Source organism: Typopeltis vanoorti, chromosome 19 (genome assembly GCF_054136105.1).
Source record: "Typopeltis vanoorti isolate ZY-2024b chromosome 19, IOZ_Tvanoo_1.0, whole genome shotgun sequence".
Classification (NCBI taxonomy): Eukaryota; Metazoa; Arthropoda; class Arachnida; order Uropygi; family Thelyphonidae; genus Typopeltis; species Typopeltis vanoorti.
The window spans coordinates 6,380,747-6,395,484 of NC_143567.1; the positions used below are offsets into that span (position 1 = coordinate 6,380,747).

General features: G+C 35.0%; 1 protein-coding gene across 16 annotated transcripts in view; it reads left to right on the top strand.

The window, feature by feature from the left end:
• Window positions 1-14,738, top strand: part of LOC150095834 (uncharacterized) — a 1,527,755-nt gene that overhangs the window by 1,082,603 nt on the left and 430,414 nt on the right. For all 16 annotated transcript variants that reach the window (XM_090409494.1, XM_090409490.1, XM_090409495.1 and 13 more), the window contains 2 exons: window positions 6,113-6,209; window positions 9,649-9,877. In XM_090409494.1, coding sequence (XP_090265620.1) covers window positions 6,113-6,209; window positions 9,649-9,877 — 326 coding nt within the window. The remainder of the gene's footprint in view (window positions 1-6,112; window positions 6,210-9,648; window positions 9,878-14,738) is intronic.

Consider the following 14,738-nt stretch of genomic DNA (forward strand, 5'->3'; position numbering starts at 1 on the left):
TCTACTGAGTGTTCCTGGTAAGATTTATGCCAGTATACTTGAGAAACGGTTGCGGGATTGCGAAAGAGAAGCTTGGTGAGGATCAAGCTGGATTCAGGCCAAATAGAGGTTGTCAGGATCAGATAATCGCTTTACAACAAATAGTTGAAAAGTCATGGGAATGTAACAAAGATCTGTATTTAGGTTTTGTAGGTCTGGTAAAAGAATATGACAAGGTGCCAAGAGAGAAGCTATTCAAAACGCTACAGTTGTATGGTGTAAGTGAATCATTATATCAAGCAATACTTAGTCTTTATTTGAGTTGTAAGTCAGCAGTTAGAATTGAAGGAAGTACAGGAAGATAGTTTAATGTTAAAGCTGGTGTGAGACAAGGATGTACATTATCACCTCTGTTATTCATTATCTATATGGATTACATTATGAAATAAAGTAGTATTAAACCTGATATCAAAATTGAAGCTGTTAATGTCAGCTCCTTGCTTTATGCAGATGATGTTATACTTCTAAATAAATCTGCTACAAGTCTGCAAGATTCCCTGACTAAATTGAATAACTGTTGCGATAGATTATGGTATGAAGGTCAGCAATAACAAGACAAAGATAATGAAAATAGGCAGAAGCATTGAAAATATCAGCTGCATTGTGAATGGAGAACCTATAGAACAAGAAACTTTCAGCTACTTAGGCATGATTTTTAGTGAAGATGGTAAATTAAATATGGAAATAGACAACAGAATCAACAAAACTGGTATGGTAGGAAGTCAATTGAATAAATTTATATGGAATAAGAGAGAAATTAGTCAAAACACTAAATTAGCTGTATACAAGACAGTGTTCAAACCAATTTTAACTTATGGATCTGAGAGCTGGGTCAGAAGTAAAATACTTGACCAAAGACTAGAGACCGCAGATATGAGAGTCCTGAGAAAGATTAGGTGCATGAACAGATGGCAATATCATATTAAAAACGAGGATATTAGGAAAGAACTTGACAATGTCAGCATCCAGGAATGCATTAGCAGAGCTAATCTCAGGTGGTATGGTCACTTAAACAGAATGGGCTAGAAAAGATTAGCCAAACAAGTGTTGTCTACCAGGTTGGCAGGAAAAAGTCCAAGATATAGGTGGATTGATATGGTAAAAAGCCTTAGAAGATAGATATATAAATATAAGATCTGTCAGTTAACAATTAACAGGTAACAGATTGATTTGGCAGAAAATTGTAGGTTAGTAATGATGTAAGTTTTTCATGTAGTACTATCATATCCTATACACCTGTAACTTTAAATTCGTCTTTAAGCGCTTGTTAATTGGAGCAAATCTTCAAAGCCATGTTTTTTAGAGTATTAATGGCACCTTGAGGGTAAATGTCAGGAATTGGATGATGATGAAGAAAGGGCTTTAATCAAGCCAGTTAATTTTTCATAGTAAAATATCAAACAAGAGGTAATAGTCTTTTAGTGTTGCATGGTGATCAGCATTCATTTTAGAAATTATGGACTTTACAAGCATGTTATGAATATTTTAATTTCCTGACGTTTTGACCTTCATATTAAGGTCATCATGTGGAGTATATACAAGGACAAGCTGAGTTGCATTTCACATGGTATGCTAAACAGACAATGATTTGATCAATGGTTATTCTACTGGCATAACCTCTAGTAAAAATATAATAAAAGAAAAAATTATATATATAATATTAAAAAAGAAAAAAAAACATAAAATTAATTAGTTATTTAGAAACTATATCAAAGCTAAATTCTATTTAAGATAACATAAGAAAAACATTCTTTCATATAGATAGTTTTCTTACAGTAACAATGATGTTCTAATTTAACATGATAATTGTTATATTAGATTTAAGATTCAGGATTATCTACAGTCCTGTTTATAGTTAACTCTTATGGGGAAAGGTTCTGTGGGTAGAATATGTGCCTTCCATATGCTTGGGATTTTTAGACCATCATTATTGTTCAGATTATGGTGATTGCTAAGAATCTCACAGGCTTCCTTAAATTTATGTTCATACCATGTTTTGGTGTGATGTAAACAACTGGTGCTTTTCCAGTCAATTCTGTGTAAAGTGTTCAGGGCATAATCAGAAAGGCCAGCTACACCATAGTTATTTTATTTAATGTGTTTATGATAGGAATTGTGCGTTCTGTTTCCCCTATATATGGTAGATTATAGGTGCAATAAATACGATATACTCCAGGGTGGGCCAGCGGAGTATATTAAATGTATATTAAATGGGTCTTTGGATGAGTTGAGTAAGCTTTCTAATTTTGCAGGCGGTTTAAAGGTGGCTTTGAGGTTGTATTTCTGTAGTATTCTTTTATTTTATCTGATGTCCCTGTAATGTAAGGAATGGTTATAGTTTTATTGTAGTCTGGTTTATCTTTGTTTTTTATTGAGGTCTTGTAGAGAATTTTGTTAATAATGTTTTGGCTGTAACCATTTTTTAGGAAAATATTGCTGATAACTTTAAATTCGTCTTTAAGCGCTTGTTAATTGGAGCAAATCTTCAAAGCCCTGTTTTTTAGAATATTAATGACACCTAGTTTTTATGTTGGGTGGTGTGTTATTAGGAGTTTATGTGTATATTTGGTCGGTTTCCGGTAAACAGTAAAGCAAAGACTGCCAGAAGGCAGACATGTGACAAGTGTATCTAGAAACAGAAGTGTGTTCTGCTTTTCAATCTCAGTTGTGAACTGTTTGTGTTGTTTGTTTAGGCGGCTAAGGAAAGTGTCTGGTGGCCATGGGGCCAGATCATGAAAACATCGTCAACATACCTAAGCTAGACTTTGGGTTTTAAAGGAGAGGAATCTAAAAGGAAGAGGTAATAGGTTACTTATGTGTTTACATGCTAAGTCTCATTCACAACTGAATGAGACTCAGCTGTGAATGTGCAGACACCTGCTGATATATGATATATCAATCTGCTCATAGCTGATGCACTATCAGCAAACTTTAAGCTGTTTGAAACTATTTCTGTTTATTCAAATCTGCAACCGACTTACATTTACTGGAAGAGAGTTTAAAATTAGAATACATTATGTACTTTTAGAAGCAGTTCCGTTGTAATTCTTTCAATCTGCCATAAAAAATTTATTATTATTATTCATGACACCTACAAGGAGTTCGAAGACTCATCGCGGGAGGACACCAACTGTACAACTCTCCGTCTCCACTACTACACAGAGCCTCTACTACCAATCACCTACATTAACGCCATCTACCACCCACAACCACTACACCACCGTTCGTAATTTTGTCTGTAAATTGTGTTTTGAAGGGCCAATTTGTCTGTATGTGGGATGAAAAACCCAAGTTTCCGGAAGAAAAAACCCTGCTACCTCCGTATGAGATCAGCTAACTCACCTTCAATTAAAAAAGTCCATATAAAGATTCCTCCCGTCATGATGAGAATCGAACTTAGTCCTTTTCTAATCGAAGGGTGCAACAAACCGTCGTTCTTCCAATTGCACTACGGAGGCATGTTGGATTTGAAAGCAAACGAAATGTGAATAAAGTAACTCTAGTTTTAAAATTATATAATTGCTTTAAAAAAAAGGAAAGAAAAAATGTGTGCAAAATTTGGAACTATGTAAATATTAGCACTGAAATGTATGTTTTTTTGTGGGGGGGGAATGACCATTAGTATAAAAGATAATACTTTAAGTTTAAAAGTTAAAAACCATAATTATAGGGATCCTGAGATAGGATTTGTCAGTCCTTTTCATTACATTTCTCAGATGTTGAAAGGAAACAAAATGTTGCCAGAATATAATAAATTTAGTTTAATCCTTTATTCAAGTGTGAGCAAACAAAGTTTGCACCTGAAAGTATCTTTAGGACTGGGGTAAGGTGGTACAACACCGAGCAACTCATTGCAAAGGTGGAGCAAGCTAACATCACTCTTATCCCAGTATTTCCCATAATGCAAAACAAAGCCTTGCTCCACAACGAGTTGCCCGGTGTTGTACCACCTTACCCCAGTCCTGAAGATACTTTCAGGTGCAAACTTTGTTTGCTCACACTTGGATTAAGGATTAAACTAAATTTATTATAGTCTAACCAAGTGAAAAATAAACTTTCAACGTTGCAGGAATATTGAAATAATATTTCAACAAATGAGCACATCAATGTCTTATTCATGTGGGAAGGAACTTTCAGACAGGATTGCTGTTGTTGACTAATAGATGTAATCATATACATCTATTAGTCAATTAATTGCAAAGTGTTCCTTGTAGGTTTCATTTTATGCAATTTAAAAATATCATTTAAAAGTTATAAATTATAAGAGTAAATTCAATTTCATTTATAAATTCACAAAAATATTGCAGATCTCTTGCAGCACTAAATCTTGAAAGAAAATATTTAAAATATATCTTTCAAAGGGCAGCACCCAATACTACTTATAAACTACACAATATCTTTGGTTGTGTCCCAAAAAACTATCCCCTTCAAGAAAGCAAATAATTCAACCTGCAAACATTTTAGTGACAATATTAATAGTACATCATCATTGTGGAGCAAACAAGCAATTTTAGAAGCAGAATGCAAGGTAAATAGGCAATTAGCCAGTAACAGTAAGTGCCACAAGTTAGCTGGATCACATCAACTAGATAATCATTTTTTAATAATTGCTGAAGATTAGAATATCCCGAAAATTTTTGGGAGCATTATTCTACTGTATACTGTGTTCGGTCTCAACACCCTGTTTGTGCAGCCTACCTTTTGAAGTTTATGGTACTCAGTACTTTTTTTTTTCCCTCTCATAGATATCCAGTCTATCTAAAGTATGTTGAATTCACAAGGTAGCTGATAAATACCAAGTAGAGGCAGAAATCTGTCTTTTATACTGGGCAAAAGATTAGAAATTTTGAAAAAATTTCTGAAAAAGATTTTGCTGACTGGTTCAGAGTTGTTCATCTGATCCTGTATCTTTTGAAAATTGTAAGAATTGTAAGAGTCCAGTATCTCTTGAATATGATGAGGAGTGATAGCCATTTGATTCTGAAAAGCTCTTATTATAAGATGGAGAGAAACAAATGCATTTTAACTCCAATCTTCTGGGAAGCATGATGGACAGAGCTAACTTTGGTGTGCATATCTGCCAGTGAAAGTAGGTTTACAAAAAAATACCAACTAACAAGATGCCCGAGGTTTATAATTTATCCTCAGGTGATTTGCCAGTTTGTATTTATTGAAAAGTAATATGGATAAGTAGGATGTCTAAGAAAGTAAACTATCAGAACCCCCCTTTCTCAAAGTAAACTGAATATGCATATGTAAAACTGCTGCTTTTGATATAGAAGGGTTATTACTTCATATTAAGAATGAAGCCGAATGGAAAATAGATCATCCACATAGCAGTCCCAAAAGGAGGGTTAAATGATGGTGAAAACAAAGTATCTTACAAATGGTTTAAAAATTAATTCGCCAATGGTAGAGATAGAGAGTTTTCTATGGCTATTCATTCTCTTCATAGATATTACTTTTCCAGCTGAACTATCCTGATTGTATTACATATTCAAATGTCTTTGCTAATATTCTTGAAGAAATTCTATATTTTTTTGTTACACACGTAAGCTGTGAAAGTTATTTTAATATATCTTTGCTCCATCAGCAAAGAAGTTTTCAAATAGCAGATGCTAATGGTGGGAAATTTGACCATCACAGAGGTTCCAAGATTTCTTGTACAGCAGAACAATTGATATTTAATCCTTTCACTATTCATACTTCATGAATATTTTCAATCTCTTCCCCCCACACACACACCCATCCCTTTGTTACATTTCTTTCTTCTCCTTGTGGTTATTCAAAATACAATTGCATTGTGTCTCTTATATTTATTGATTTTAAACCTTGATTAGCAAAATTATCTGTAAAAATAATTTTGCTAATCAAGTGAAATATAAATGCTTACTATAGAGCTGATTTTAATTTTAAAACTGAAACTGAAACTGTTTTTCAGTTTAAAAAAATGTTTACATGATAGCAAAATAGTTTTTAGAAAATTTTGTTAAAAGATCAGTGTTGATGAATCTTTTTTCTTATGCAACCATCATACTACTATCTTTTTTTTAAGAAACCTAATTCTATGTAGGTGGAAATACCAAAGCACAGTGGGAAGATGTGACAGGGTCTTCTCCTTTAACATTTGTAAATGATTGTGTTTCCTTCACCACCACAGTATCAGCTAGGTATGGGTTTCTCTTTTGTTAATACAATTGTAATATATGTGTATATATTATTATTATTATTATTATTACTAATATTACTACTACATGAATATCTCCATGGAGTCCATAGACTCATCAAGGGTGATCCTGAACATTTCCTCAAGCAATGACTATCATTCAGGCATTACCTGTCATAATTCATTATAAACTCACTGATGAAACCCTCACAACTGACTCTCGCAACCCGTTCTGCTCACTTACCACTCTCCAGTAAAAAAAAAACAAAAAAACTAGCCTTCCCTTCCTTGCTAATCACACACACATTTTCTCAATTTCCATGGATCTTTCCTGTAAAAACCAAGTAATTTATATGTCTATCATATCTCCTCTTTTTTACCTATGAATAAATTTCTGTAACTCACAAATTATTATTATTATTATTATCCCCAAGATTTCATGGAGTCAAAGACTCATCTGGGAGGTCCCTTTATCACACACACAGCTCATCATACCATGTCTTAAACACACTCAAACTCCTTGCAAACACCACACTCTCAGGCAAGGCATTTCAATCATTTACAACTCTGCATGAAAAAAACCTGCCTCTCACTCCCCTACTCACACCCTCTTTATACAGTTTCCAGGGATGACCTCTTGTTCTCCCCGATTTCCCACTATTTTCTGTAGAACTACTCCAACATTGATCCTATAACAACCCCTTACCAACTTGTAGGTCTCTATCGTATCTCCCCTCTTCCTCCTGTCCACCAAACTCAGCAAAATACATCTTCTCAATCTTTCCTCATACTCAACATTCCGGAGATCAGAAACTACCTTAGTCAGTCGCCTTTGGACCCTCTCCAACATCTCTTCATCCTTCTGAAAACCAGGTGACCAAATCTGGGCACAATAGTCCATGTGTGGCCTAATCAAAGCCTTTTACAACGGAACAAGAATCTCCCTATTTCTACATGTCAGTGTCCCCCGCATCATTCCCAGAAGTCTTTGTGTTGTCTTCACAATTTTGGCTATGTGTCCTCTAAATTTTAGATCCTTATCCACTATCACCCCCAGATCTCTTATTTCCTTCACCTCCAACAATATATCCTCACCAAGCATAAATTCTGCATCCCATCTTTGTTTTCCAAATTTTAAAATCTTACATTTTGCAACATTGAAATCTTCAACTCCTCTTCACCTCATCCCCAGGAAACCCAGTTGACTATCAAATCTGTGCACAGTAGTCCAGATGGGGATATCAAAGAGATATAATAAACTTGTCTCTGCTTGTTGATGTATTCTTCAGTCAGCAGGTAACCCTTTGATCTGTTCTAGCTACTTTGTTAGTATGCCCTCTGAACTTCAACTTCCTGTCCACAAGAGTGAAAATCAGATTATGGGACAGCATAGTGATGGATTGCGTGTGAGTGAGGTCATGAATGGAGTAAGTAATAGGGAAACAAGAGTGGTCAAAATGGAGAGAGAAATGTGTAAAATAGGAACTAGGAGAGAGAGTGGGGTGATGTTGCTCTTATGACATCAGAATGAAATTGTTATATTTGTATACATAAAGCAGGTTGTACCAAAAATATGACAACTGGGTTTGTCATTGATTGAAGCAGTATATGCAAGGACAATTGGTATAATGAAACTTGGATAACTTTTAAATATGATAGACAGGCAGGAACAGAAATTGGAGGATATAGAATCTCCCAGAAGGACAAGAAGATGGGAGTACAGTTAATTAAGGAAAAAAATAAATAGGGATTACTGTTAATTATCATAGGAATTATGCCTGTTGAGGTGGAAAATATTAAAATTGTTGACTTTGAGGCTGTTTGGTGTGAGACTGAAATAAAAAGCATTTATTTTTCTGGCATATAACATATAATATGATGTTATACTGTATGCTTGGGAAGGTAGAGGGGATCATGAAATGTGTAGATAAATTGGTTGGTCATTTAAAAGGAGGGATTCTGGTAGGAGATTTTAGGAAACAATGGAAACAAAGAAAGGGAATATATAGAGTTTGAGGAATTACTATTTTAAGCATAAAACATGTGATATAAATGATATGAGGTTGAGTTTAGTTGTTTCCTCATAAGATGCCGTTGTGAATGAGGTATCATTACTGCTGTCAGTAATGATACCTCATTACTGACAGCATGATCACTAGCACTGACTTTGGGAAGTAGTCAAAGTAAAAAGCTACTATCAAGAAGGAATTTATGATGAATTTTAAGGTTATTGTGGTAAGCTCTAGTCAACTAATATCAATAACATGGAATGATGACCTGTGGAGAGAAATTTAGAGAGCATGAAAACTTAGGATACATCTGACATAGTGTGTAACTGTATCAGAAATTTGACATATTTCTGTATGTCAAGAGTCAAACAAATAGATAGTAGAGAAGATATGAGATAGTCAGTAATATCTGATGCTTGAAAAATCTAAAATTTTGGCTTGGAAAGTGACAAACATGGTAAAGAACGAAAAAGTAATGAAGAGAGAGAAGATTTCACATTCAGGCCAAAGGAAAATTTCAGGAAATTCTTCAGCTGTGTGGCAAGCAAGAGGAAGAATAATTACAGAAGGGTGGATGACTTCAGTAGTAGGATAACCTGGTAAATGGTATAAGAGAAATATGTGTTATTATGGATCACACAGTTGGAATGATGCTGTAAAACAGCTAGAATGAATTGAAGTGTATGAGGTGTTAATTCTTCTATGACATGTATATTCTTGTGTTCTGAACCAATGTGAAGATATCATTATAACAGTAACATAGTCAGCGATACTTTCCTTATTTCTTGCATCATGTGAAAAGTCATGTGCACTGTTACTAGTATGTCCTAACATCTTTATGTTAGGACATACTAGTAATGACTGAAAAGTACATAAAAGAAAAGTAACCTAGCACATAGGGATGTCCCTTGAATAAAGACCATTTCATCAAGTGGAAAAAAAAAAAGCCAAGCTACTATACAAATCCCAAATGTAAATCACAAAGACTTCATGGAAGTGGCTGAAGTTCTACTTTCACTGTTTGATTGCAACAGAACTACTGGTGATCAGACACAAATTTACCAACAATAATCACAGAGAATTACCATGAAGAGTGCCAATGTCATCCTCCATGCACATGACTGTTCCTGTTCTCGATGTCATTTTAGTTTCTCTTCACTGAAAGTGTATCTTTAAAGTGCCTAAATGCTAACTTAAGTTGGCATTTAAGATTTAGTAGATTATTTATTTTCATTCCAATTTGACATAGTTTTGTTCCAGAAACTTCTACATCACTGCAATAGCTACAGAAATTTTAATATGGAAATTGTTGGTAAGAAGTTTATTACTAACTTTAATAATATTTCAAGTTAGTTATTAATTGATACTAACCCATTCAAGAATCAATTAATTAAAGGTTTGGTTAACTTAGCACATTTTTTTATTGTTTTATAGGTTCTGGTTAATGGACTGTAGGCAGGTAAATGAAGCAAATAAATTTGCCACAGAACTGTATCGAGAGGTCATTCATGTTCCTTTTATGGCTAAATTTGTTGTATTTGCCAAAAGGTATGATCCATTGGAAGCACAGTTAAGGGTTTTTTGCATGACTGATGATAAGGAAGATAAGACACTTGAAAATCAAGAACATTTTACTGAAGTAGCAAAGAGCCGAGATGTAGAGGTGTGTATATATGTATGCATTTTCTGGGGGAGTAGGCAAATAATCTATCATGGTAATTATTGTTTACCATCATATAGTAAAAATTCTATTGTAGGCATCTTTGTAAATATTTAACAAAAAAAAAAATTTGAAAAATGTTTCCTCTAAATATTTTGTAAAAATTATTAAATTAATGCAAATGTTAAGAAATTTCAACTTTTGTAGTTGCTATATAATTGGCATAGTGTATCCACAGTCATCAAATAATTTATTTAAATCTGTTAATTACAGAAATTTCCTCTTTGTGAGGTTACAGTAATAAAAAAATGAAAATGAGCTAATTACACTTCTAAACAGATATCAGTTAAAGAAGTGCAAAGTACATTAAAGAACGGTTTTTTATCTTCCAAGCGACAGGGGGGGGGGGTACAGCACAGTGTTGCAAAGGCAAAGTGTAAGGCTTACATTGAATTGCTTAACAAGAGCAGACCACATATAATTCAGTATTAAACCTTAAATTTTTTCGCACATCATTTTTGCTGCTGCTTTGAACATTCTGCCATACCTATTATATAAAATGTAAGGCGTGGTAGTTTTGTTGCCAGATTACACTGTTTCTCCTAAACTCTGTGGAAGGCTAATATTGATTTATGTGTTTTCCATGCTTCATATAATTGTCCATTCTTTTTGTATATTCAATCTGATGATGTGATGAGATACTCATCATGAAATATAAATGTTTTATATTAAATATTTTGTTATTTACATAATTTTACGCATTGATAGATTGGCATATGACAAGTTGGTAATTAAATTGGATCAGATGGTATTGGATAATTAGGGATTTGGCTCTCTGATAGATATTAGCAAGTTGTGTATGTGGTGGAAGTAATATATCAGAAGAGAAAAGTCACTAACGATGTGCATGAAAGGTTCGATTTGGGGTCATTGTGTTAACTTTAAATTGAGGATGCCAAGAAATTATATTCTTGGTTTAATCCTTTATTATTATTATTATTATTATTATTAGACACCTCCAGGGAGTTCAAAGACTCATCGAGGGAGGGTAACTGCTCTATAACTCTGCCTCCGCCATTCCATCCACCAACTGACCGCAACTACACCAACGCCATCTACCACCATCCACCACCACTAGTATTCCCAAAGACAATCATAAACATCCATGCCCATGGTGATATTCGAACCCAAAGCCTTTTGGCTGGGAAATGGTTAGCGTATCCGCATAAGCAAACAAAGTTTGCAATTGAAGTAACTTCACAACTGGACAGCTCGTATATAGAGGCTAATGACTTCACATCACTTGCCTTAGTATCCTATAATGCTATGCATTATGAGCAGGGCCACTACCCAGACTGGTTTCGACCTTTATTTAGGTCTCATCAGTGGGAGCCAGACCTAGAAGTGATACCGAGGCTACCAATTTCTTGGCATCTTTAATTTACAGTATAACTAAATGGAAAAACTTTTAGCTACTAATATATGGAAATATGACTTCTGTATTCTTCAACTTTTGTATCATTCCGGAGTCTGACTCCCACTGATGAGACCTCAACAAAGGTCAAAACCGGTCTGGGTAGTGACCCTTCCCATAAAGCATAACATTATACATGTCTGTAAGGATGTGTGCTTTGCATTATGGGATACTACAGCAAGTGATGTAACGTCATTAGCCTCTATATATGAGTTGCCTAGTTGAGAAGTTACTTCACGCGCAAACTTTGTTTGCGTACACTTGGATAAAAGTTTAAAGTAAGAATATAATTTCTTGGCATCCTTAATTTATAGTATGGCCAAGTGGAAAAAATTTTAGCATCTAGCTGCTTAACTTATATGTTAAGGATATTGGAATTAGTTTGAATGGTGATATAGTTGTTTTCATCTGATGAAAAGAAGAGAAGTAGAGCTAATGTGGCTTTATAGAGGATTTCAATAGACTGGGTGAATGGGCAAAATTTTATTTTGGATTTACAGCTGAAGTAGGTAATGCTATGAGGCCATTGTATTATGTCTACAAATTTTGTGTATTCTTGTCAATGTGCCAGTTTTGCAGGATGAAAAACCTGAATTCCTGGGAGGGAAAACCCTGCCACCCTCAAATGAAACCTAAAATTCAGGAATCGAATATCGGATACAGAGTATACAGTTGTTGGTGGATATCTTAAAGGAGGTGAAAGATAGAAGATAAGGATTTAAAAACTTAGGAAACATTGCTAAAATTTTAATGACAGCATAAGAGATTATTGCAGTACCTTGATGTTTAGAAGTAAGTTTAGTATGCCTCCATTGTTTGTTGCCGTAATCAGGTCATGTATGGATTACCCTACACACATTTGGTCTCTTGGTTTTCAGAAGGAAGACGAGATATTGAAAAGAATCCAGAGACAATTTACTAAGGTAGTGTCTGGTCTGGAATGTTGGGTATGAAGATAGATGAAATACAGTTGCAGAGTCTGCCAAATAGTAGGAGGAATAGGATGTGATTCAGACATATTAGTTGTTGGTAAGGAGTTATTACCGGATAAATGAAGTTTTTCATAGAATGAGAGGGGGAGGAAGATGGGTGAACAAGATGTCATCCCTGGAAGCAGTTTTTTGTGGGGAGGGTGGTGACAGAACTAGTGAATGAATTTAAAGCACAATTGATGAGCTGTGTATGATAGTGGGACTTCCTGGAACGAGTCTTGACTTCATGGAGGTCTGATGATAATAAATTTTAACATCTGTTTTGCAGAAATGGCAGTAAGTGCATGGTGTATTAATATGATAAAACTAATATATAAAGATAAAACTAATATATGCAAAAAATAAACTTAATCAAAGATTTCTTACATTAATAAGCAAACTGCATAATTGCTATAATATCTACTTCTTGGAATCACAAAATTGTCATTCCAATTTTTGAAAAAGGAAATAAGAATTGCTGAAAAAACTTCAGAAAAATAAGTTTATCTAAAACAGGTTAGAAAACATGTGTAGAAATACTGAAAGGTAGAATCAATTTTCTCCTTGAGAAGATATGTTTGACAAAATGGATCCTGTATCACAACCTACATTAAGTTTACATTATTATTAATGTCCTATCAACAACTTTCCTGCAAATTAGTTCTATTACTTTTTGGCACTGTAATATTATATTTCTTCTTCTAGAGCACTGATGACTGCATCACTCCATCCAGATCTTGGCATCAAACATGCTTTACTTATTTTTCTCTCTGATTCTGCCTGAGTGATCATGCCACCTTAGATTAGTTCTACTGACACATTCCTGTATGCTGACAATGTCCTGCTGTTGATGTAATTTGTTCTCTCAATTTTTCTCTGTGGTCACCTGTCTTTGATCACCAGTTATATTTCTAACCCGACTCCTCAGATTCATAAATTATTACTTTGTTTTTAATATGTGATCCACACTTGAAAGGCCGAAGACAAATGGCACAAATTAGTGCTGCGTGTGAGTAAGAGGAAAAGAAGAAAGGCAGAGTCTGTTCATATTTTGTTTGAACAGCTGAGTTTCAAGATGGAAACTCAGCTCTTGTTCTAATGATTTTGAAGAAAAAATAGTGGCCAATTCAGCAGGAGCATGAAACAATTCAGCCAATTCTGCATGAAGAGGCAGTGCTCTGCTGAATTGGCCACTAGAAGAGGCACAAGGCAGAAACGTCTGTGAGAGAGGGATCATTAATCAGCCAGATTGCCCTCTTATGGATAGAAATGAGCAATCTTAGAGAGGATTTTGGTATCATCCCAAATATGGGAGCAATATTCCATGGTTAGGCTGATTTGGGATTTGTATAGAGTTAGCAGGTGTGAGGTAGTGTCTTGGTTTAAAAGTACAAAGTTTTTTGGCGGCTGCAGAAGCTATAGCTTCAACAGCCACCAAAAAAGTGCAAGGAAAGATCGGAGGTGTAGGTCAGTCCAAGAAGGGAAATCTGATTATGTTTGGATATTTCAGTATTATTGAAAGTAAGATGGAGGAATGTGAGCTCTCTTGCAAGAGATGATCAGACAGAACTGAGTTTTGGTAACATGGAAGTCTACAAGGTTGTCCTTGCCCCATTGGGATATAGGTAGGATGTCAGAGTTCAGGCCATTGTCATGGTGGATCTTTAGGTTTCTAATACTTGAGCACTACAAGGTTTATCAAATGAAAAGGAGGAATGGAAGTCTGTGAGAGCAGGTCATTTACATACAAGAGAAAGAGAGTGGGTGAAAGAATAGAATCTTAGGATACTCCTGCATTGATAGGGAAATCTGAGGATAGGAAACCATCCACCATGACAAGTAGTGAGCAGCCAGTGAGAAAGCTGGTGATCCATTTGCAGAGTGTGGAAAGCAGACCACAGGATGGCAGTTTGCTAAGTAGGCCTCTGTGCCAAACCCAGTCAAATGCCTTTGAAATGTTGATGGCAACCATGGGAGTTTCTCCAAATTTTTTCCATGTCTTGAGTCCAGAGGTGGGTGGTGAAAGCAAGAAGATCAGCTTATATTGCAGGTAGCAGAATTTGTATTGCGGGTCACTGATTAGTTCGTAGGTCTCTAGGTGGTTCAAGAGTTGGTTGTTGATGACTTTCTCCATAATTTTAGATAACAGAAGTGAGAGCAATTGGATGTAGTTTGTTTGACTTTTATCACCTTTCTTTTTTTTTTTTTTTTTGGATGGGCTAGTTGTGGGTCTGATTCCATGTTGTAGGGTAAATGCCAGTTGAAGAGGTGATAATGTGGGATAGGTGTTAGTTCTGGGGCATAACTTTTTAACCTAATAGGTGGGATACTATCAGGACCAGATGCCTTATTTGTGTTCAGGTTATTAATGATTCTTCAGATTTCTTTCTGGCATACTGCTGGGTGATATGGGAAGAAC